The following is a 25,921-nucleotide window of genomic DNA, read 5'->3' as shown; positions in this document are numbered from 1 at the left end:
TCCCCATTACCACTCTCCCTTCCAAATACCTTGGAGCCCCCCTTATTGCTTCAGCCATCAAGCACTCCTCCTAGCGCACTCTCATTGAGAAGCTCGAATCCCGCCTCAACCTTTGGACGCACAGAACACTGAACATGGCCAGTCGTGTAGTGCTCATAAAATCAGTTCTACAGGCAATGTCGCTCTACTTATTCTCAATCATAGCGGTGCCTAAATGGGTTCTAAACAGAATTTGGGATCTACACCGAGGCTTCTTCTGGGGAAATTTAGCTACAAACCGCAAATGGGCCCTGGTAAAATGGACCACTGTCTGCACACCCAAGGAAAAAGGGGGCATTGGCCTGAGAGATCCCACTCATAGTAATGCTATCATGAGCGCAAAAATTTGGTGGCAATAGCTCTCTAGTACAGAAAAACCTTGGGCATTCATTTGGACTGCCAAGTACGCCAATCACAGACCCCAGGAGAAGCTCATCAGGTACACTCCCAATGTTAAAGGTTTGCTAATTTGGAATGCGGCCAAACAACACTTCCAGTTGATACAACAACATAGTTTTTGGGAAGTAAGAAATGGAAGAACAACATGATTCTGGACGGATGCCTGGAACCAAATGCCACAGCTTAGCTGCATTCTTAATCCGCTTCCGAACTACATTGGAGAGGAACAGCAACAAGAAAATATTTGGCAGTATTGGACTCAAGAGACAGAGCAAGGCTTCAAGAAATGGAAACAAGGTGACCAGCTCATCAGAAATGAGGATTACTAATTCATTGAGGATCTGGAAAGGGATCTACGCAAAAGGAGCATTAGACATGCTGAAGGAAGAGACATTCTACGATGGGGGCACCAGCCTAAAGGCGCTTTTACTACTTCTGATGCTTACAAAATTATGTGCACTGACCCTACGCCCCTTGACCCAATTTGGAGCAAAATCTGGGGGTTAGGTTCTTAGCCTAAAGTCTCCTACTTCCTTTGGCTGGTAGGACATCAAAGAATCCTCACCTGGGATAAACTTAGACGCAGAAATTATCATGTCCCCTCTATTTGTGTTAATTGCAAATCCCAAGAGGAAACACTCCAACACCTCCTAAACTCTTGCCCCTTAGCCAATCACTTGTGGGAGAAGGCAAGCTTCAGATGTCAAAGAAGATGCAGACTTGAGGAAGACATAGCCAACTCATTGCGTCATTGGCAACAGAATCCATATAAAAGTGAAATTCTCAACCATTTATGGAAAATAATCCCCGGGCTCCTATTATGGAGCATATGGAAGGAAAGGAGTAAACGCATATTCAAAGATCAATGCTCTCTGCTAGATAGTATCTGGAGCATGCTCTGTGTGAATCTCAAAGAGACGCTGATGCTTCGCTCATGGACAAAGGAGGACCTTCCGACTCTAGACAATGAGAAAGCCGTTTGGGAGAACTGGCGAATGCAACTCCCTCAGGAATCTCACAATAAAGTCCCTCCTAAAAGCAGCAACATAAAAAAGGTCTCCTGGACTGCCCCTCCAAAGCATACCTTCAAGCTCAACTTTGATGGAGCCTCAAAGGGCAACCCTGGAAATGTAGGCTTTGGCGGAATTTTTAGAAATCATGAAGGCACGCCCCTGCTGATCTACTATGAAAACATTGGGTGGGACAACAATAACTCAGCTGAGTTAGAGGGTCTATGGCAAGGTCTCCTTCTTTCATGGAAACACAACTTCCAACCCCTGGAGGTGGAAGGAGACTCTCAAATCCTTATTAATATGGTCAAGCATCTCCTAAATGGAACTCATGCAAGGAAAATAGCCACCAGTTGGAGGCTCAAAGCAAGACTGGAAGCCATCGAACAAGCGCTCCACAGTAACAGGGCCATCACCTTCAATCACATAAAGAGGGAAGGCAACAAAGTCGCAAAACTTATGGCCAATTTAGGGGTGGAAAATGAGAATACTCTACTCACAGGAACTCTGGACATTATATTGAATTATGATCAGGCACAGGAATGCACTCGTCTAGTCCAAAACGATGTTGCTCCCCCGGATGCGGGTTATTGAAGAGATGGGACGGGTGATCACCCGCGGCCACCTGCCAGCCATGCGCAGAGGAGCAGTTCACACATGGGGGCAGGGACACTATCAGCTGCGCGGGATTGGGATTAAAGGCATTCAGCAGGGGAGCATAAATGCTCCGTTCACCTCCGCACGTAAGGCAGGGTCCGGCTCCTCGACTCCCATGAATGCCACAGTAATGGCAGGAGGGCCTCGAGGCATAGGCAGGTGTGTTATTTATGGCTGCGGGATGGGATTCACAGTACAAACTCAGAGTCTGTTCCGTTTGTTTATGCAGCCTCTGGAGCTGCTGGCCGCTCCAAGTGTTTGCCTTTCTATTTGGGCTACTCCACCGCCTGCATATGGTCTTCCCGTGACTGTTCTGGAATTCAATTTAGCGTCGAGCTCTATCCCAACCTCAGGCACAGAAACTCTGTTTGGCCCTGCAATCATGGTTTGGCCTCGACAATGAATGCTCAACTGTCGAGGCACCTCCCGTGGAGGATCTTCACGTCCCTTGTCGACGAAGACTCTCCCCATTGCTGCCATTGCCATTGCCATCGCACTCATGGTGCAAACCCCTTCGGTCCAGTCAATTCCTGGATACCAGCGCTCCTGAATCCTCTTCCTCGCCCACCTTTGGCTCTGCAATTTTCAACTTCAACAGTTCTTTGAACCGTCCCCGGATCAACGCCCATGTTTCGGTGCTTTTCATTGAGGAGACCCATGATGAAAGAGATTCCAGAGAAAATCGGGGGACGATGCCAACTGATGGCTCAGCAAGAGCCATGGAGACTCCCTCTGCAGATCCTGTGAATGTTTCAGAAATCCCTCTTGCTGGTCCCTTAGGAGCTCAAGAGGCGATGATCAGCCAAAACGAAGATGTCAAGATGGAGCCTGTTCCGACAGCTACGGAGGAGGCTCATGACATGGCAGAATTCGGGTGGTGCAGGGTAGTGGAGGAGGATCCTGAAGACTAGACGTGACTTCTTACCAGGTCTTTGCGTCCCGTTAGTGAGGGCATCCGACCACTCTTGTTGTTTTCAGATATGCTCTTGTATCAGAGCTGTGGTGTTACTGTCTCCGTGTCAATGCTGATGAGAAATTTTCTATGTTTGGAATTTGGATTTTTTTTTTTGTGGCTGGGAATGTTTTTGGCTCCCCTGCGCGGGATTAGTTTGTTGTTCCACTGGCGCCCCTGCGTGGGTTGGTTTTTTGGTCTGGTTAGTCCTCTGAGACTGCGGTCTCTACTCTTCCATGCTGCCATTACCTCCAGACAACTGGTTCTTTTTGTTATGTAATGATGTAATTGTTCTCTGATAATGTAAATAATAAAATAGTTTTAACGAGAAAAAAAATAGTTAAAAATATATTCATATTTTTTAATAAATTTACAATTTCAAATTAAAAATTTAAATTAACTAATTGTTTTCACTTTTATCTCATTAATTAACATTTTTGGCCAACTTCCAATTTATTTATTTACGATCCGTATCCTAAAAAATTATTTTAATTTTTTAAATTATTAAATTAGTTAAATAAATATCATATAGCCTTCTAAATAAATTCTAGTACACACTAATTTGAATCACAAATAATAGTACTCTTTTATCTCATTAATCAACATTTTTGGCCAACTTCCCATTTATTTAAATTCGACCTGTATCCTCAAGAATTATTTTTTAAATTATTAAATTAGTTAAATAAATATCATATAGCCGTCTTAATTATTTATTTAAATTCTAGTACACAACTAGTGGAATCACAAATGATAGTACTTATTAATGCATTGCTCTACATGAAATATATAAATAATAATACTTATTAATGCATTGCTTTACCTGAAATATTGAATTATGAAGAAGAAATTATTATAATTAATTGAAAATTCAGAAAATTAAAGTTAAAAAAAAAAAACTATTTTAATAATTAATTTAATTTCATTAAGTTTACTATGGAGAAATAAGTCAATGGTTGCCTCCCATTCCTAAATGTTTTCATTTCTAAGAAAGAGAATGACTTATTTTCGCATCAGGTGCTTTGGAAGAAAACTCATACTGAGTAGTATCTTCATGCTGGGTCTCATCATTTCCCTACTTAGAAATTGGATGTTCTCTGCATTCTAGCTACCCGTGCTATGAGGGCTTCTAATGTCAACCATTTTTCTAAAGGTAAATCCCATGTTTTGAAGATTTTTACTAATAATGGTTACAGTAAGAAACAAGGCCTTAAAGCCTTCCTAAAATCTAGTAAAAGTCCTAAGATTAAGATAGGCCCTAATGATCGTAGTTATGGAATTCACCTCTCTTTGATCCAAGGGACCACTGATAGGATTGCGAGAATATTTAGGAAGCACAACATTCCCTCTACCTTGCGACCCTTTAGCACCATTAGAAGTTCCTTCAAATCAATAAAAGAACCTGTGGACCCCTCCCTTTTTTATCTCTTTTTCCTTTTTCTCTCCCTGAATTTTTTATTTGTCCTCCAGTTTTTTTAAATAGCTACCATCTATGAAATAATAAAAAATCAAAATTAAAATACATTTAAATAAACATATTACATTTAAATTTAATTTATGAATATTTTATAATTTTTTTATTTTTTTAATACTAAATAATTTAATTAAAATATAATTTAATTAAACAAATTACATTTATAACCAAGATAACTCATTTTTCCCTTTTTTAGTTTATAACTAATTAATATATTTATATTTTTAATATTATTTTATTTTCTCCTTTGATTTAATTATTGATTTTTTTGGGTAGATAAGCACCCATCAGGGATTTGAACCAATGATCTATCGCAAGGAGTGCCTTAACAATGCACCCATTCACCGTCAATCCAAAGCCCCGTTGGCTACTTAATTATTGTTTTTATTTGAATAATAGTTTTGAATTTATTAAAGCCTTTTGACTTATTATTTTTATATATTAGGTATCATGTTACTTATATATATATATTTGATTTATTAATTTATTATTAATTAATAATAAATAAAAATAATTTGTCCCTTTTCTTATTGAGTCAAAAGTAGTCATTTTCTCTATAGCCATTAGAAGGTCTTGACTCCCTATTTATTTTGCCACTATGATCTGATTTTCATCTTGTCCTGAAGATGAACCACAGTGGTTGGTTCGAAACGCATCGGCCTAAATCTACCAATGTGATTTCTTCCTAAAATGTTTTCAAATAATCTAAATAAATATTATATAGCACTCTTAATTATTTATTATCATCTTATTTTATTATTATTATTACTATTATTATTATTAAATTAATTAGCTAAATATCATATACCCCTCTTAATTATTTATTTAAATTTTAATACACACTTATTTGAATCACAAATAATATTACTCGTTAATGCAGTCTATATGAAATATTGAACTATGAAGGAGCCATTATTATAAGTAATTGAAAAACCCGCAAATTAAAGTAAAAAAACTATCACATTTAATATTTGTAATTCTTTCTTCTTATTATCATTATTATTATCAAATTTTAAAGTCAAGGCTAAGCTAAACACCGAATTGGTGTATGAAACTCATTTGTTTGTGGGATAAGAGACCCATCTTTGGGTAGCAATTTGATTGCTATGTCTAAAACACATACATACTTTATTCCTATAATTTTAAATATATAACCTTTTAAGTAAAAACACATACTGTTAACTATTAGACATACTCATATCAAACAAAAAATTATATTTATACAATAAGCGTGACACTATAAGGTTAGTTAATTTATAGTAAAGAACTCAATAACCGAGTAGCAATACTAATTACAACAATAAGAAAAATTAAACACAATATCTAAAATAACGGCGGAAGTCCAGCCATAATATGTGTCGCTGATGGTACCAAACACATGCTGAATGTTCGGAATCATAGCATGTTTGTGGTTCACATCCTTGTATCCCCTGAATGATTTCACGGTCATAACAACTGGGCTATGCTTACCCTAAAGCTCCTCTATTGCGGTTCTAGGAAACAAGTATTTATTTCACACCCAAAGAGCCCAGAAGATTCCAAGTGAACTATTTATTTATGAAGCCTTGCGAAAAATGCACTCTGAATCAACATTCATCATTACAGAAACATCGTGAGGGATTTTATCAAATACGCGCCGCAATCTACAGAAGTTAAACTCCAAAAGAGCTGAGCTGATGAAGAATCCGTTATCATGGAAATGGAAATTAGTGTGGGTATACGCTGAATGAGTGAAGAGAAGAATTCAAGTCGTTTTCTTTAAGAGGGCTTGCACAGTCTTGACTCTGTCCTTCTTCCATCTATTTGCAACCAAAACAATAGTGAAGCAAACATAAGTCAGTGAACTGACCACTATTCTGGAAACTCATCAAAGAAAAACAACATATTCATGTGTCGAAGTTCTGAAAATTAGCAGTGGATTCGAGTAAGGAATTAGGGAGGGGATATTGATTACCAAAGCATTAAATATCAAGTCAAAGGTGGTTTCGGAAAAAGAAAGGAGGCCAGCGTTCACCACCGTCAGCTGATGCGTTTCGAGTTCTGCAAGGATGTCAAGCAGCAAGTGTTTTCTCTTCTGGCAGTGGATATGGATAAGAACATTTCTATCAACCACTCATGTTTCAATCTCAGTAGTCAGCCCCATTTCTGTAACATCTTTTTTTGAGGAGCAATTAATGTAGGAAGGAGAAATGTCTGTAACATCTTTCCTTGAAGAGGAATTCTCCTGATCATTAATATAGAGTTACGTCTTTCTTCACATGCACAAACTGGTTGCGCAGTTCTTTAGGGAGCCTAGTGCCTTGATGCTATCCTGCAGTTGCTTAACATATTTTATCTCACCGCCAAGCACTGTGGCTTTGTTGGACTGCATTGAATCAATGTAATTCAAGTTTCAAGGTCCACGAATTTTTAGAAATACATAAAATCGTTTCGCTGATAACCCTTTACAGCCTCTTGTCCTTTGCGTCATAGCACTTTCCTGAAATATCCCGATCTTCCATTCCCTGCAAAATCAATAGATATCAGTGTAAGCTTTATCATTAAAATAAGTATTGTAACTTTCAAACCTCCTCTTTGTGGGACGCTCGCGACAATAATAGCATTATATATGCAACAATGAAAATCAAAACTTGGAAAGGCGAAGAGGCAAAACACAAAATTCACACACAAATATATGAGCTGAAATATATGAGCTGAGCTTCTCTTTTATTGATTACACAAAATTTGATACTTACAATGAACATGGTGAAGGGTATTTATCATTTTTCCAACTAGCAACTTGCCTAAAATATCTTGGCATGCAACTACACACTAAAAGTCGTCAATCACTTAACTCAACTTGACTCAACACTTAACACTCATCACTAACTCTCTAAGTTTAGCCAACTCCTCATGCGGGGGTAATTATCTCATTTTAACACTCCCCCTTAATTACGACCACTAAACTATAACTTACTCATAACAACTCAAACATGTATATTTATCTATGTCTCAGCTAGGCATACAACACCCAAGTTTCTTCTATGAAACTCAAACACATATTTTGATGATGACTTAGTAAATATATCAACGAATTGATCACTAGATTTACAAGGCTTCAAGTGAACTTTTCCATTGCTCACAAGTTCTCTAATAAAGTGATATCTAGTATCAATATGCATCCTCTTCTCATGAAACACATTGTTCTTGGATAGTGCAATCACTAAAGTGTTGTCACAATATATTGTTGTTGATCCTTGTTGTTTCTGCTTGATTCCGTCAAATACTCTTCTTAACCACACTGCTTGACATGTTTTTGATCTTTCTACTACATATTCTGCTTGTTCTAACGAAAGTGTCACAATGGGTTGTGTCACGCCCCCAATTCTTTTTTCGTTTAATTGAGCGGGTGCGGCACCGCCTAAGTTAATAACTCGTTCCGTCGTTAATTAGCTTTACAAACTATGCCTTAACAATTCATAATAAACATGAATTACATATTATTAATGTGCGGAAACCATTAACAATATTCAATAATAAAATCAACTTGGCAATAATAATGATAATCAATCTTTTATTATACATGCGAAGTTACATGATCGGGAGCCGCGCTCAACTGGCGTTCCATAAATGGGAGGCCCCCGCCCGTGCAAGAGCGCACGACGGTCTGCCAAGACTCCACCAAAATAAAACCTTACAACATATAACATACACCTCTTGTGTCGTTGGGCGGGGGGGGCACACCCGTGCCCGAACCCACTGCCAACACACAACAAGATATAATAATACAAGGCTGCACGAACTCGGCGTTGGGCGGGCGGGCGCACCCGTGCACGATCCCTTGCCCACGCCACAACCCAATCTAAGTGCGATACCCGTATGCGCCACCGGATCCTCTACACGTCCCTCGCCCGGCTCGACGGGCTCATCCACCCGAGCTGCGGTTACTGCGCCTACTCCAAGTGTGCACTACCTTGTGCGACGAAGAGTGATGTGAAGTCCGATCGGTTGATGTCTCAAATGAACCGCAGGTCGCACCAATATATACGCACACTGCCTTGTGCGTTAACTCCTCGCCGACGCTATAAACATAACGATGAATGCCCCCTTGCCTTTGTTTCTCATGTCGGCTTGGTTATGTTCATCGCTCACCCATCCATCGTATATAAACACCACAATGCTCTCCATATACATGCGCTCATACACGATGATGGTTTACACTTAGTCTATTTTCACGGTTGGAGGGAGCGCGCGCCTTCGCACGAACCTGCGAGGCATTACATTCTCCCCCACTGGAAATCGTTGTCGTCCTCGACAACATACCATCTCGGTAGCCATCCACCATGATCATCAATATCCATGATGTCGACTCCCCTCACATATGGCAAAAATCCCGGCAACATATGTAGGACTCCATCTCCACCATGTCTCATCTTAGCAACCAACTGTCACCAAGATACTCCATACCAATGTATGTCATATATCAGATGTCCATGATCATCGACCACCCTGTCACAATCTCCTCATGCTGCTCTCCACCACGGAAGGTTAAACCCTCCAACTCAAGCTACATGTCCACCGCAACAATGTGTCAAATCCCATCATGTCATCACCACCATGTGCAAAACTACCCATGATATATCAACAAGTGCTAACACACCTCAACCATGTGCCAACATCTCATCTCAACAATATGTCATATATCGGAAGTCATCTCAATCCATGATGATCAACCACCATGTCACAATCTCCACATGCTGCTCCATCGTGGAAGGCTGGTCCCTCCATCCAAGCTGCCTGCTCACTGTAACATATCGTGTCGACCTCATCATGTGTCGTCCTCATGTGAACCGCTGCCAGGATACTCCAACAAATGCTAACACATCTCTGTACACTGACGTCCCCCATGACTGAACTAGTTGGGTAGCTAATCCAACCGTCACGTCCAAACCATGAGAATGCACATCCTCATGCCACCATCAGTCGTTCCTGAAAGCATCCTATCACATCCTGAACTCGATCAAGAATCCATCTCCATATAAGTGTAAGCCATGCTCAGGTCCATGAAGTAGTCCTCATCTCATCTGCAACATGTTGTTCCATGATGTTTGGTGTCAATGTGCTACACGAAGTCAGCCACATCTACTCCAACATCATCCATATGTGTGCCTCCTCCATATGAAGAGACCATCTCATCAACTCCAACTCTCGGTATGCCACATTCAAGTCTATGAAGCTACCTTCATCACATTTGCAATGTGTCAACCCTCAAGTCTCCATAGAAACAAGTATACACCTGCCTCATCTATCCATGTGTTGCCCATGATCATAGATCAATCAGCTCCCATGTGTCAAAAGGTAGTTGAGTCTCGGCTCAACTCATGCCCAAGTGTTGCCACCAAGGCATCATCATCATCGTAACTCCATCACTCCAAAGTGTCTCATATCGATCCTCCACATCAAGTCACCCTTTCAAGTCACACCCACGCATGTACTTGAAAGTATGTACCTGCATCAAAGTCCCTGACCTCAGCTCCTCAATGCATCAAATCCTCTAAGTCCACCATATATGAAGTCCCCAAAAGTCACAACAATCTCATGTCATTATGAGCTCCATAAGTCATCCCCAACCAACACTCTAGCAAGCATACAAGTCTCGGTCCAAAGGTCCCTGCAAGATGCCTTAGCTCTCCATGTAGCAGGAATGTTCGATAATCTGCTCACAAATCCATCCAAGTCCATGGTCTTGTTGTACAAGAGTGCACAACCTCTCCATCGGCTCATAAGTAATAAGTCTCCATGTCACACTAGCAAATCCATCTGCACAACATTCCTGCCTTGGCACTCCTCATTGGATGCCCATAAGTGACACCTCTATAAGTGCTCCACGTAATGTCCCTGCATAAGACTGCCATGCTTCATGTCTCCAACCTGATGTCCATGACGAAGTTGCCCATGTAGTCCAACCAAGTAAACTCATCACAACCATCGGTCATCCTCATCCAAGTCTACAATCTTCGGTCTAGTGAACTCGGTCACTCAACCATATCATCATCACATCATCACGAGTCCCTTCCATCATAGCTCCTCCACCAAAGTGTCCACCAAGACTATCTCTTGGTCTCGGCCATGAGAAGTCCACCCAGGCAACTCAAGTGTGTGCCCTTCAACCTGTCCATGAGTCATGCCGGGCACTTAGCCAAAGTGGCTAAAGCATGACCCAATCATCCACAACGATCATCAAGTTCCACCCTTGTCACGGGCCCTTGCACCTTTCATCACAAGGTCACAAGCAACCCCAACAAGTCCTGCAACAATCGACAATCCTTGCTTCTCCATACAAGGTCTCATCATAAACATCGATGGTAAGGTGCTCCCTAGCATCGACAAACTGACTTTGTCCTTCCCTGCATACGGTCCATCTACCAAATGCCCAAATGAAACACAAGTATCAACACTTATTTCATCATCATTGTCATGAGGTTCTTCCATATGAGTATCCTCATCCATCCATGCTGGCAAACTGCACGATCCTGGTCCAACTTGATCAATCTCAAGTTCATCCTCCATCATGGTCATGTCTGCAACATCTTCAATCATCATCACTTCCTCTTCCTTGATAGCACAATCTGCAACTCCACCTTGCTCCATTGTCCAACCAAGTTGAAGAAGCTCTCCTTCAACATTCTTTTCCAAGACTTCAAGCTTATCTCGGATCTGGGGATTCTCTTCCTTCAACCTCTTCAACCTGTATAAGGTAAGCAAGAGCTTCCCTTCACCTTCTCCCAAACTTGCCATGCCTTGTACTTCGTCTTCCCCAGTTCGTACTTCGTTTGGTCCACAGACGCCCAAACCATGTATACCTTCCCACACGCAGTCCCACTTGCCCATCTGACAAATGCCCAAATCGTATGACCAGCACGTAGTACCGCCTGCCCAACTCTACGACACCCAGTTCCAACCTTTACCAGCTTCACCAAGTTCCTTGCAACCGTGAACCGGCCCTTGTTCCACTTCGTGTGAAACGACTTCCTTCACCTGCAAGTACCCTTGTCACTGTCACGAGCAATCCTGCTCAAATCGAGTCTTGAAACTACATTCAAATGCTTCAACACCTGAACCTTGTTCAATCCTCTATATCTGCCATCAACTTCAAACCTTCACGAGCAAATCTTGCTCAACAGCTTTACCCTTCAATACCCGGATCAGCTGCTCTGATACCAACTGTCACGCCCCTAATTCTTTTTTCGTTTAATTGAGCAGGTGCGGCACCGACTAAGTTAATACTCGTTCTGTCGTTAATTAACTTTACGAACTACGCCTTAACAATTCATAATAAACATGAATTACATATTATTAATGTGCGGAAACCATTAACAAAATTCAATAATAAAATCAACTCGGCAATAATAATGATAATAAATCTTTTATTATACATGCGAAGTTATATGGCCGGGAGTCGCGCTCAACCGGCGTTCCATAAACGGGAGGGTGCCCGCCCGTGCAAGAGCACACAGCGGTCTGCCAAGACTCCACCAAAATACAACCTTACAACATATAACATACACCTCTTGTGTCGTTGGGCGGGCGGGCGCACCCGTGCCCGAACCCACCGCCAACACACAACAAGATATAATAATACAAGGCCGCACGAACTCGGCGTTGGGCGGGCGAGCGCACCCGTGCATGATCCCTTGCCCACGCCACAACCCAATCTAATTGCGATACTCGTATGCACCACCAGATCCTCTACACGTCCCTCGCCCGGCTCGGTGGGCTCATCCACCCAAGCTGCGATTACTGCGCCTACTCTAAGTGCGCACTACCTGGTGCGACGAAGAGCGATGTGAAGTTTGATCGGTTGATGTCTCAAATGAACCGCAGGTCGCACCAATATATATGCACACTGCCTTGTGCGTTAACTCCTGGCCGACGCTATAAACATAACGATGAACGCCCCCTTGCCTTTGTTTCTCACGTTGGCTTGGTTATGTTCATCGCTCACCCATCCATCGCATATAAACACCGCAATCCTCTCCATATACACGCGCTCATACACGATGATGGTTTACACTTAGTCTATTTTCACGGTTGGAGGGAGCGCGCGCCTTCGCACGAACCTGCGAGGCGTTACAGGTTGCTTCTTAGATGCCCATGAAATCACACAAGAACCAAAATGGAACACAAAACTAGAAGTGTTCTTCCTATCATCCAGACTTCTTACAAAATCACTATCTGTGTATCCAATTAAATCCTTCATTTCTGTACTTGCATACATTATGCCACAATCTCTAGTTCCTACTATGTATCTCAAAATTATTTTTCTCACACTCCAACGTGTGTCTTTTCGAGTCTCCATAAATCTGGAAATCAAGCTCACTCTTTGCATGATATCTAGTCTTGTAGTTGTGAAATACGTGAGGTTGCCAGCCAATCTTTTGAATAGAGTTGGATTGACATATGTTCCTTCATCATCCTTGCTTAACTTTGTACCTGTTGAACCTGATGTAGGGACAGGTTTTCAATTTTCCATCTAGAATCTTTTCAAAAAATCTTTGGCATATTTCTCTTGACAAATAAAAATTCCTTCTTGAGATTGCTCAACTACTATGCCAAGAAAATATTTCATGAGACCAAGATCTGTCATCTTAAATTCTTTCATCATGGCTGTTTTAAATTCATATATCTCAAAATCACTTGTAAAAATCATGTCATCAACATATAATAAAACAATCAAAATTTGTCCATGCTCATTTACCTTTGTGTGCAACGTATGTTCAAGGTTGCTTCTACAAAATCCATTCTTAATCATGTAGCTGTCAATTCTGCTATACCAACTTCATATCCTGGAGGCTGCAGCACATAAATTTCTCCTACTAGAATTCCATTCAATAACACTGATTTCATATCCATTTGATATACTTTCCACTTCTACTGAGTTGTTGTGGCTAGATCTTCTCTTACAATATCCAATCTGGCTACCAGAGAAAACGTTTATCCAAAATCTATTCCTGGCTACTACGAGAATCCTTTTGCTACAAGTCTAGCTTTAAATATGTCAATTTCACCTTTCTAATTCAACTTTGTCCTGTACACCCACTTCACACCAATGTGATTTTTATCCTTTGGTAAATCAATCAAATTCCATGGATCATTCTTTTCAATAGCTTCAATTTCTTCATCCGTGGCTTGTACCCAATTTTCATCTTTGATTGCTTCTTCAAATGAAGAAGGTTGGAATGACAACAATGAAAATTTTTAACTAACATCCAAATCATCATAAATGTCCTTCAGACTTCGCATCTTTCTCTTACCATTTCTTGATTCATCCCCTGATTGATTGTTGGGATATTCTCGATCTGTTGATCTACTTGAAGATCCATGTTGCTCTGAAAATATTCGAGTCCTTGTTCATTTGTCTTTGTTTGGTGTCTTCGCTTGTGATTCTTGCTACTCCTTTTGTGCTACATCATCTTCTTCCATCTGTGGCACTTGTGCATCAACTGTTTTGTCTAAAGTTCCATTCCACAACTCTTTTTCTTTAAACACAACATCTCTGTTAATTATGGTATTCTTTGGGGCATGGTTATACAATTTGTATGCTTTTGATTTCTCGCTATAACCAATAAATATGCATTTTTCACTTTTATCATCCAATTTGCCTCTTCGTTGTTTAGGCACATGTGCATAAGCTACAAATCCAAATATTTTGAGATAAGATACGCTGCAATACATACCTGACCATGCTTGTTCTGGTACTTTGTTCATCACACTCTTTGTAGGAGATCTGTTGATCACATAAATAGCACAAGCAACTGCTTCTGCCCAATACTCATTAGACAAGTTTCTGCCTTTCAACATGCTTCTTACCATGTTCTTAATTGTCATATTCTTCCTCTCTGCTACACCATTCTGTTGTGGTGTGTACCTGGTTGTAAACTGTCTTCTCATTCCGTGCTACTTGCAATAATCATGAAATGTCTTTGAATCATATTCTCCACCATGATCCGACCTTAATACCTTGATCTATTGATCACTTTGGTTCTCTCCTAAGGCTTTGAATTCATTGAACTTTTCCAAAGTTTCAGACTTCTGCTTCAAGAAGTAAGCCCAAGTCTTTCTGCTGCAGTCATCAATGAAAGAGAGAAAGTAACCACTTCCACTAATCGACTGTGTCCTCATAGTTCCACACTAGTCTATATGCACTAGCTCAAAAGGTTGCTTTACATTGTATGCAACTCCCTTTTGAAAACTTTCACAGCGTTGCTTTCATAAGATGCAACACTCACAAGTACTAGCAGGTTCTTTAATGGGAAGTAATCCTCTCACCATTTGTTTCTGCTGCAACAATCTTAAACCTGGAAAGTGCAAGTGTCCAAATCAAAAGTGCCATAACCAATAATCATCAGAACATGCAACTGTGAAAGAACTGATATGATCATTGTAATTCATAATTAGAGGAAAGAGTTTGTTTCTCGTCATCTGCACCTTTGCTCTCAACTACTTTCTTGGGGTCTTGTCATATATAACACATTCTTGACCTTGAAATATAACTTTGTATCATTTCTATGTCAATTGACCAACACTTATCAAATTATGTTTGAGATTAGGAACATAATATACCTCTGAGATTGTCTTCGGCAACCCCTTCTTGGTAAAAATGCTAACCACTCATTTTCCATCTACTTCCATAGTGTTGTGAGTCCCCAACTTTACCTCTGGTTTCACAGATTGATCGAAATTTGCAGCCAAATTCTTGTTGCCTGTCATGTAGTTACTGCAACCGCTCTCTAGCAGCCACATACTATCATAAGGTTCATGCATGGTATGGCAAGAAAGGAAGATGGAATTAGTACCCTTTGTAGTGACATTAGCTCTTGAGTTCCATCAATCAACTATTTTCTTCTTCCAAATCACGAGCATAGTAACGAAATTTATTGCAATAATAACATCTCACCTTTGATTTATCAACTCCTTGATTATTTTGAAGCTTCTATAATTGCTTCCACTTTTATGTTCATGCTCTTCTCGGCCATCTCTATGACCACCATATCTTCCGCCTCGTCCTATACACCTCGGTTTACTTTTGCCTCGACCTCTGTCTCTTGAAATAAAAACCTAACTTTTGGAAGCGGTCTCTAAAGTGGAATCCTTATTTCTATCTATCCTTGCCTCATATGATAGAAGTGATCCCATCAACTCACCAACTGTGAATGATGCAAATTCCTTGACTTCTTCTATGGCTACTACCACTACATCAAATTTGGTAGACAAAGATCTGAGGACCTTCTCAACCACTATTTGATCTTTAATTTCTTCACCATAAATCTTTAACCGATTTATTAAAGTTATGACCCAATTCATGAAAGAATCGATGTCCTCTGTCTTCTTCATCTCTAGACTTTGAAAATCTCTCCTAGTATTCTGCATCTTCTGGAACACTGCTGAGTCCACTCCCTGTTGGATAAGTGACAACGCTTGTGCATTCTTCTTCTTTTTTGTCTTCCATTGTTCTATCTTTGCATTAGTGAGATCTCATGCTTGTGCTTCATCCTTAAGTTATGAAAACCCAAACTGGACATAATCCTAAACATCATGTGCTTGCAATGTGGTTGTCATCTTATTGGCCCACACATCATAATTCTTCCCTATAAATAGTGGGAAATGGGCTGGAAATTTGAAAAACCCATCTTTCTCAAAAAATTTCTCTTCAAAAAAACCCTAAATTTCTCCTTTTATAAAAAAAATCCCAATTTTTTTTAATTAAAAAAGAAATAATTTTTTATTTTTTTCCAAAACCTTATTTATTTATTTTTATATAAAAAAATATTTTTATAAAATATTTTATATATAAAACAAAAATCTTTCAATACACTTATATAAAATTTTAATTAAAAAGCTCACGTTCACACTTTTTAAAAAAGGTATATAACACATTCAAGTCACTCGTTTGGAAAAAACTTAACCTTATATTACCATGTGACTTTTAGTCTTTCCAAGTCTTACGATACTCCTTTCAAAAAGCTTAGCCAACTTTTGAATGTTTTAAAAAACCTCTCAATATATATCGAACAAAGTGAAAGACTTCTGAATTTTTAACGCGTTGTATGAAAGACCTTTTTTTAACGCGCTGTATCGTTGAACTGGTTGGGTGTTAATGCCCTTCATGCAAATAAACTCTGTTGTTAGTCCTTTAACGCGACAAACCCCAAAGCAATCCGCGTGTATGGAAATCACACGGATTGCTGCTCATCGTTCTCCTTGGCTTTTTGTAAAGTGGCTCTCATACTAATTTGTTGGAAAAGTGGAGGATACAAAATACAAAATTCACACACAAATACACGAGTTGAGTTGCTTCTCTTTTATTGATCACAAAAAACTTGATACTTACAATGAATTTGGTGAAAGATAGTTACCTTTTTCCAATTAACTGACATGTAAATACACACTAAAATTATGAGAATACAGTGAAACGAAATTTGCAAATACACACTAAAATTATGAGAATACAGTGAAACGAAATTCAGATTTATGGAACTATGTTATGTAGTGTAGTCTAACGAATAGGCAAACTTTCACACACGAATCAGCTGAAGAATTGAGGTTAGTTACTTCAATAAGTTCAATCACAACACCCAGCATGAAATATTTAAAGGAAATCAAGATCAACCCTCAACGAAAAATCCCAGTTCCCACAGAAGTTTATGGCTTGAAACAAAACTGCTACTATGTAGGCTACTGTAATCATATGAACAACTGGGCAGATGGCATTTCCATCTCTCCCATCTTCCAATGAATTTAATAAATCAATGCTAATCAACAGTCATACGTCTCGGGAGTCGGGTGCTGCAGAAGATGATAATGATAGAGTGACGGAGGAAACACTGAGGGATAGGGTAAAATCCTGCTAATTCCCTCAACTGCCATGTTACCATGAGCTGCAGGTGCCATGGCCAATTCAATTCGATCGGCCACGTTTCCTTGGATCGTATCTCGATTGCCGATTCCTTAAATATTTGGCAATAAGACTGACATAGGAGAGGTAAAAAATTTGACTGTGCTCTTGTCCTTGGGGAATTGCAAATCGAGATAAAGATGCCCCACGTTCCTAGGCAACATTGCTTTAAGCATTCTATTGGCCATTTTTTTTAGTCAGGATTGCTTTATTTTTTTTAAGTATGGTAGGATTATATTTTTATCATGTCATGTTACTATGAGCTTAAAGTATGGTAGGATTATATTTTTATCATGTCATGTTACTATGAGCTGCAAGCGTTATGACTAATTCAATTAAGACTACTTTTTTATCATGTCTAATTATATCACCAGGATATCACTGCTTAATAGAGAACCAGATCACGGTCTATCCAAGACCCTTTCCTTTTAAATTTGTAGGACTACATCTTTATCCTGTTTTATCCAATATCACCTTAATAGAAAAAGAATTTAACTAGTGAATTCACATCAAAAAAATGCTTAATAGAAAACCAAATCACGTTTTAAAACTCATAGACACAATCCCGTCGTTTTAAATCTATTGAATTTCACCATTTTCTTTTTTTTTAAATGAGTAACCAATTTCGTTTTTAACTTAGTAAACACCCTCCTCAAATTCACAACCCTGGATGTGCTACTCAAATGGAAAATCGTGGATGTGCTACTCACGAAGTTGAAGAATCCATCCTCGCCTGAGGTTGAAATAGAACGCGTTCAACTAACTACATCTCAATTTTGGATTTACGATAAACTCATGAAAATATATTATCCCATACATCACGACACGGGCGACCCTATTTTGTTAAAAAATCTGTTGCTTCTATAGGCCAGCTGAAGCATAATAGCATAACGAAATGGTTTGTAATAAAAGAATTATAATCTTCTTTTACCATCTATCTTTTATTAGTCCCTGCCATCTGGCATCCGGCAGGGACTATAGTAATCGATATGACCCCTACTTAGCATTACTTCACCCCTTTGCTTCTCTGTTATACGGCGGTTATATCAAGGTTAAATCAAAGTTTCAAGGCTGTCTGCCCTCCCCGCCAGGATGCCGAAGGACTGCCATCTTATTTGGCCTCTTCCCGAGGCGGGAGAGGCCAAAACTTAGGCTATTTCGGAAATTTGCGACCTGTTCATTATCGTTAACCGTCACGGTTTGGTATTAATGTTAACATTAATTCGTTTGCAGGATATGCTAACGGGTAACGGGTGCTTTGTTTTGGTTGCAAGGTATGCTGAGCTTTGATGTTAACAGGTGTTGGTGCTGCAGGTGTGCAGGTGTCCGTGCATGCAGGGGCTGTGCGTGCTACATGGACAGCAGCTGTGTAGTTTGATGTCGCCGCTTATTTATTCTATGCACGCACCACTCCATTGCTCATTCGCCACTCTATTCTGTTCTGCTTCTCTTGCTTCCCGCACACGATCGAGTCCCGCCGCTGTGCTGCCAGGCTCCGGGACTGTGAAACTTCTTTTTGTTCTTTCAGTTCTTTAAATTTGAAGCATGGGCCGTGCACCGTGCTGCGACAAAGCTGGAGTGAAGAGAGGGCCCTGGACTCCCGAAGAAGACAAGAAGCTGCTGGCATACATCGAGCAACACGGCCTTGGCAACTGGAGATCCGTTCCAGTCAATGCAGGTAACGACTTCTGTGCATAGATCTGTGTTAGCGTTCAATTCCCTGTAACAGAAGGATGTTTCACAAATTTGCTCGTGGGGCTTTATTTTGTTGTATTGCAGGTCTGCAACGGTGTGGAAAAAGCTGCCGCTTGCGGTGGACGAATTATCTCAGACCGAATTCAGCCTGCAAGAAGAGCAGACCATTATCCAGCTGCACGCTGCACAATCAGACATACATGAGGTAGGTGGAATAAATAACCTTAATTATAACTATCTGATTCCAAAATATTCTTAACATCTAAGATCAAAATAAATTCAATAAACCCAGATAATCTAAACAAAATTCCACTTGTTTTCAGGACAAATATATGTAAAATGTTACCTTGGCGGCTTCTCTGAGTTTGCGAAGTTTTTTGCTGGACTGGAGCTTTGTGAGAGCCCTGGTAAGTGCTCCTACGGGCGGCGCAGCTCCGTCTAGTGTGGCAGTTGGCAGCGAAACTTGCGAATTATTCATAGCCTCGTAAGCTTGTCCTGCTGTCATGGCTCCATCCCCAATCACGGCCACCACATGGTTTTTTTTTCTTCAGTAAATCTCTCCCAACTGCCATACCTGAAAACCCATATAATTCTTGTAACCAACTGTTCATTCCAGCCCCAAATACCTGTCCAGCGGAGATACTGGTAGAACTATGTCCAGCGCCAAAAGCATCGTATTTGCTTTCGTCCCGTTTGGGAAATCCGGCCAAACCAGAGGTCTGTCTGATTGTATGCATTTTGGATCTTCTCCCTGTCAAAATCTTGTGTGGATATGACTGCATCCATTTCCACAGCCTGGTTAAATGCATTCTAGCCAAAATCTCTTTTACAATTCATCTAGAATACAAAATATCTTACAAGTAATCATCGAAGTAATTTCTTATTGGCGGTGGTATTCAACTCACGAAGGCTATTGATAGCACCCACTCTTCTGTTACACAGAGTCAGCGCCATGAACTGAAATGGGTCACTCGCGGACTTTGCGAAGGCAATAAAATCCTTGTCTGGCTACTCGCTTTCTGAGTAAATCCTCCATCCCTTCTGGTACTGAAGCATCAGATACAAATACTACCAAACTTCGAGCCAAATCTCTCTCGTGAAAATGCAATACACCAGCACGGTAGATTCTACCACGGAAGTCCATGAACGCTGGCAAATAAAATTGATAGCCCGAAGCTTAAAATCTGCGTCGAGGCTAAACCATATTTTCTCATCGTCTTCACAAGAATGAAATGCTTCTGCATGAGCGATACGTGGCTGTGTTCATCATGAAAAAACAATCATGTGGGTGCCTTATTGCTTTGACACTCCCACAGGACGGTGGGACCTCCTTTTGTGACGTGGCGTCTCTTGCCTTGCGTGATGTGGCTCGATTCAAGAAGTGCCTTATCCAAACTAGACATAAGAGATTGCATGAAAGATTATCAGAAGTCTCATCGATCTATGATATTTCATAGAGAAAACGGAACCAGAACCAAACTCGTAAATACAAACAAGCCTAGTTAGGTTATTGATATATCTAGTCATATATATAATCAGTTACAACTTACAAAAATAAATCCATAAGCATAAACATGAACCATCACATGGACAAGGCTACTGGGATAGGCTGCTGGGTTTGTCGAGGGCCTATTGGCTGTTGGAGGGATGCTGAAATGTAGTTCAATTCTCACCAACCTGCCATCCATCTCTTTTCCCACCTCAGGTATCCACACATATACAAATGATACAAGGTATCCATAACAGGTCTTTCGTAGACTCGTGGTTGTCTAATAATGCGCATCTGCCAGTATTTCTGAATACGAGAGGACTCTTTGAGAAAAAGCTTCCCCTTTCAACTGGGCTAATCATGGTTTATCTCAATGTTTTGGTTTCTTGTATATATTTCACAGATATGGATTACTGTTTTAAAACTTCACAAATAGCTTGTTTCCACATCGTCGTTGGGAATTCATGCCATAGAGTTATTTTATTCTGAAGAACATTTTTCACAGGAAATCTTCCATGTGCAGGCTTTCTAAATCTTGTTAGAAATGCAATTGCAATAATTGGCTGCCTGCATTATTGAATATCACAAATTTTCAGTGTTCAGTGTACATAGATGTTCATACGCATTCTCTTATGCATCGGTTTCTTTTTTAATATGAAGGGTTTGAAGCGCAAATACGTATGTAATGCCATAATAGCATAACTAGATATGGTTTACTGGTGCTCTATGTGGTTTGGGGAGTTTAACGTTTTCTGATCATGCGACAGAGGGTGGCGGTGGCGGTGGCGCATTAAGTAGCTTGGTAATCACAACAACAGACTGTACAGTCCCCAAAATCGGTGATGCCTGTAATATAACAGACAGGACTACCATCTTTTTTTTGCATGAATTGCTCTCAATCCAGACTCGCCTAGAACATAAACTACGCTGTAAAACTAGTCCCGGGGTTTTCCTGTATACATTAATAATACAAATTTTAAAATAGTAAATAAAGCATACACACTGGATCCTTAATGAAGATTTAGAGCCCTCACAGTCATTACTTTCAATATATAACGTTAACAGGATCTGTATCTGCATTATTTTTCAAAATGTCTAACTATGAGCTTGGTGCTTTTTTGTGTCGCAGGAAAATCCACTCTCACTGATTCAAGAAGTTGCTGCTGGAGATGTCCGTTGGTATCATTGCTCAAGAAGTTGCTGGAGATGGCAGATGAAGCTGAACCGTTCCCTTCGTTTCTGCAAGCAAGAGTTTTTGCTATTTTTTGCATTCGCAGGGAGTTTAACGTGCAAATTAAGAAAATTTCTCTTTGTTCTAAGACAAAACTGGAAAATTGCAGCCTCTCTTTTTGAGTTTGAGAGCTAGAGTTGCTTGCCTGGCCGCTCGCCTGCATGTCTTCACACTGTTAACGATGCCTTGAGACGCTAAGTCAACTTGATGCAGGGACTCGCTGCGTCGCAGCCGCCCTTGTTTAAATATAAATCTAACTTTCCATGTTCAAAATCATTGCTCTTATTACCTTTCAAGGGAAGGGCCTAGACAGATTGGTGGGGGCAGAAAGTTGTTCGATCTGAGACAGCCAACTCCTAAATAAAAGATATTGTGAAAGCATTTAAAACAATGTACCTTCAGCGTGATATCCTAATTTTGAGTTTAGCTATAGTCATGGAATATGCGTATTTATTTAACCTAGCCCATGTCGTTCGGCAATTGGCTGAATCTCAGGGTGCATATGGTTCCACATATTCACATGTTTTCACTTGTTTTCACTAGTGTCTGGACAGCTGAATCCTGCTGTTATTTGCCATTATAAACATAAACAATCTCCTTCAGGACCTAAACCAATCGAAATAAAATATAACAAGAATGAAGCTTGCGTAGAATCGAATTGCAATGCATTTATAACTCCAAACAAACCGGACATTCAATAATAATAATCATTCTAATGCTTCATCTTCAATAATCAGGGTAAGATGGATCGATGGATTATCAGTGAATGTCATTGAGAACTTACATGGCCTCAAAGAGAGATTGAGGCTACCGCTATCATTCTAATGCTTGATGGATCCATGGATTATCAGTTAATGTCATTGAGAACTTACATGGCCTCAAAGAGATATTGAGGCTACAGCTATCGATCTGACGGTGCATCCAATCCATCCCAAAGGAACGTAAATCTTGAGTTTCCCACTACAAACGCAGTACAAACGCACTGTTAAGTGTCATTAGGAACATAACGTAAATCTTGAGTTTCCCACTACAAACGCAGTACAAACGCACTGTTAAGTGTCATTAGGAACATAAATCTTGAGTTTCCCACTACAAACGCAGTACAAACGCACTATTAAGTGTCGTTAGGAGAGCAAAGCCTACATGGGACCATAGTGAGTTCGAATTCGAATATAAAAATCGGATAATAGACATTTTAAAGACTCGTAATAAACATTTCAAAGACTGGTGTGTTTGCTAGTTTTTTTCTTTATTTATTTTAAATTTCAAATAATTTTTATTAACTTAGAATAGTATAACAAATTTACAAGTAAAATTCACTAAAAAAATTTGACATGAGGTTTTATAATATTTTGCCTTATAATATTTAAATATAGTCAAAATTCAACCATTGGGTTTATAATATTGGAGTTTTTAATACCATATTTATAATATTGTGTTTAAAATCAGTGTTTGATATGTTGGGTGTCTAATCATTGCAGTGTAACAAGCATCGTCGCAATGCCATGACTAGTGTCAAAATCATTGTTACAATGATATATTACATTGCAATTTATTCAATGTCGCAATATCATACTGCGTTTAGGGTTTATGATTTATTCTAGTTTATAATTTTGGCATTAGTGTTTATAACCTTAATGTTTTTAATCATAGGGTTTATAATATTAATCCTAAGAGTTTTAATCCCTCAGATTATAATATTAATCCTAGGGTTCATAATCCCTTGGGTTTATAATATAATTATAGGGTTTAATATGATTCCCTAGGGTTTATAATATTAATAATCCCATGGGCATATCATATTAACACCATGATTCGATCATATTGGGTTTAGGATCTATTCAAGTTTATAATATTGGCTTTAGTGTTTATAATATTAAGGTTTTATAATTGTATTCTAAGGGTTTTTAATCCATTGGGTTTATAATATTATTCCTAGGGTTTACAATACAAATCATGGGGTTTAATATCATTCTTTTGGGTTTATAATATTAATTCCTTGGGTCAACAAATATCTACCAAGGTCAATGTCCCAATGTTACATTACATTGCAATTTCCCTATGGTCAACTGTGGTCGACCATGATTAACCATGGCCAACCATGGTCAACTATGATCAACCATTATCACCCATCCTCAACCAAGATCATACATGGTTGAACGTGGCCAACATGCTCATTCATGGTCAACCATTATTAAAAATTGTTTATAATATTAATCCCTTGGGTTTATTAATCCTTTGGGTTTATAATATTAATAATCTTTTGAGTTTATTTCTTAGAGTTTACAATAATGGTTGTAATAGAGTTTATAAGATTGGGTTTAATAGAGTTCATAATATTCAGTTTATAATATTGAGTTCAATATTATGGTATATAATATAGGTTTTTTAATATTTGGATTTATAATATTCAAACATAATCAATAAAGTTAACCATTTTTTTCATTAAAATCAACCAATTAATACTATATTTTATAATAAAGGGTTTATAATGTTTGGGATTATAATATTCAAACATAGTCAAATAAAGTCAACCATTGGTTTTATAATATTGGAGTTTTTAATATCAGTTTTATAATATTGTGTTTAGTGTCGCAGTTTGAAATGGTGGGTGTTTAATCTATCCAATGTCAGAGTGTGACAGACATCGTCACAATGTGACAATGACAATCATAATCATTGTAATTATGATACATTACATTGTAATTATTCAATGCCACATTACAACATTGAATAAATTAGAGTTTAATATTTTTATTTATCATATTAGGTTTAGTGTTTTGGGTTTATCATGGTTTATTATTTGATTTAGGGTTTATAATCTCATGGTTTATAATAATAGGTTTTATAATATTAATCATAGGGTTTTTAATCCCTCGGGGTTATAAAATTAATTCCTTAGGTTTATAATATAAATCCACAATATGTTTGAAAATATGTTAGGGTTTATAATAGGAATAATCCCTTGTGCTTATTAATCCCAAGGGTTTATAATATTAATAAACCCTTATGTTTTTAACATTAACAATCCATTGGGTTTATTAATCCCTTGTGTTTTTAAAATTAATCCCTTATTTTTATAATATTCATAATTCATTGGGTTTATTAATCCCTTAGGTATATAATATTTATCTCTTGGGTTGATCAAATTGGGTTTATAGTTTATTCTGGTTTGTAATATTGGGCTTAGAGTTTATAATATTAAGGGTTATAATAGTAGGGTTTAGAATATTAATGTTAGGGTTTTTAATCCCTTGGGTTTATAATATTTTGGGTTTATACTATAAATCCTAGGGCTTGATAGGATTCCTTTGGGTTTATCATATGGGTTTATAATATCGATAATCCATTGAGTTTATTAATCCCTTGCATTTATAATTAATTCTTTAGGTTTATAATATTAATAATCTCTTAGGTGTATTAATCCCTTGGGTTTATAATATTAATAATTACTTGGATTTAATATTAGGGTTTAGAATATTCAAACATAGTCAAATAAAGTCAAACATTGGTCAAACATAGTCAACCATAATGGTTAATCAATCCCTTTGGTTATTTCTTAGGGTTTATAATATTTGTTCTAATAGAGCTTATAATATTATGTTTAATATAGTTTATAATACTGGGTTTATAATATTAAGTTCAATATTAGGATTGGTAATAAAGGTTTTATAATATTTGGCCTTATAACATTTAAACATAGTCAAATAAATTCAACTATTGGGTTTATAATATTGGGTTTTTTAATACCATAATTATAATATTGTGTTTAATATGAGGCTTTGATAGGTTGGGTGTCTAATCAACGTAGTCTGACAACGATCGTCACAATGCCATGACTAGTGTCACAATCATTGTTACAATGATATATTGCATTGCAATTTATGTAATACCACATTGCAACAATGAATAAATTAGAGCTTAATATTATGGTTTATCATAATGGGCATAGGGTTTAGGATTTATTCTCATTTATAATTTAGGGTTTATAATCTTAAGGTTTTTAATCATAGGCTTTATAGTGTTAATCCTAGGATTTTTAAT

General features: G+C 38.6%; 1 protein-coding gene across 1 annotated transcript; it reads left to right on the top strand.

Moving 5' to 3' along the window:
* Window positions 1-18,783: 18,783 nt before the first annotated feature.
* LOC149190893 (transcription factor MYB106-like) lies at window positions 18,784-21,816 on the top strand. The gene is made up of 4 exons (XM_089413461.1): window positions 18,784-19,140; window positions 19,242-19,362; window positions 19,481-19,564; window positions 21,776-21,816. Exons 1-3 carry the CDS (start codon window positions 19,008-19,010, stop codon window positions 19,518-19,520), a joined length of 294 nt encoding a protein of 97 aa, XP_089269587.1. The 5' UTR covers window positions 18,784-19,007; the 3' UTR covers window positions 19,521-19,564; window positions 21,776-21,816.
* Window positions 21,817-25,921: the final 4,105 nt, after the last annotated feature.

The sequence above is a fragment of the Pinus tabuliformis genome, chromosome 3_1 (genome assembly GCF_031772625.1).
Source record: "Pinus tabuliformis cultivar Carrire ecotype Pingquan chromosome 3_1, CPIR1, whole genome shotgun sequence".
Classification (NCBI taxonomy): Eukaryota; Viridiplantae; Streptophyta; class Pinopsida; order Pinales; family Pinaceae; genus Pinus; species Pinus tabuliformis.
This window is presented reverse-complemented; position numbering and strand designations above follow the sequence as displayed.

Bases quoted from the DNA above. Each gene is read 5' to 3' on its own strand.
- LOC149190893 (XM_089413461.1), top strand. From the start codon at position 19,008: ATGGGCCGTGCACCGTGCTGCGACAAAGCTGGAGTGAAGAGAGGGCCC. The intron at 19,141-19,241 runs GTAACGACTTCT...GTTGTATTGCAG, and splicing joins ATCCGTTCCAGTCAATGCAG to GTCTGCAACGGTGTGGAAAA. The intron at 19,363-19,480 runs GTAGGTGGAATA...ACTTGTTTTCAG, and splicing joins CACAATCAGACATACATGAG to GACAAATATATGTAAAATGT.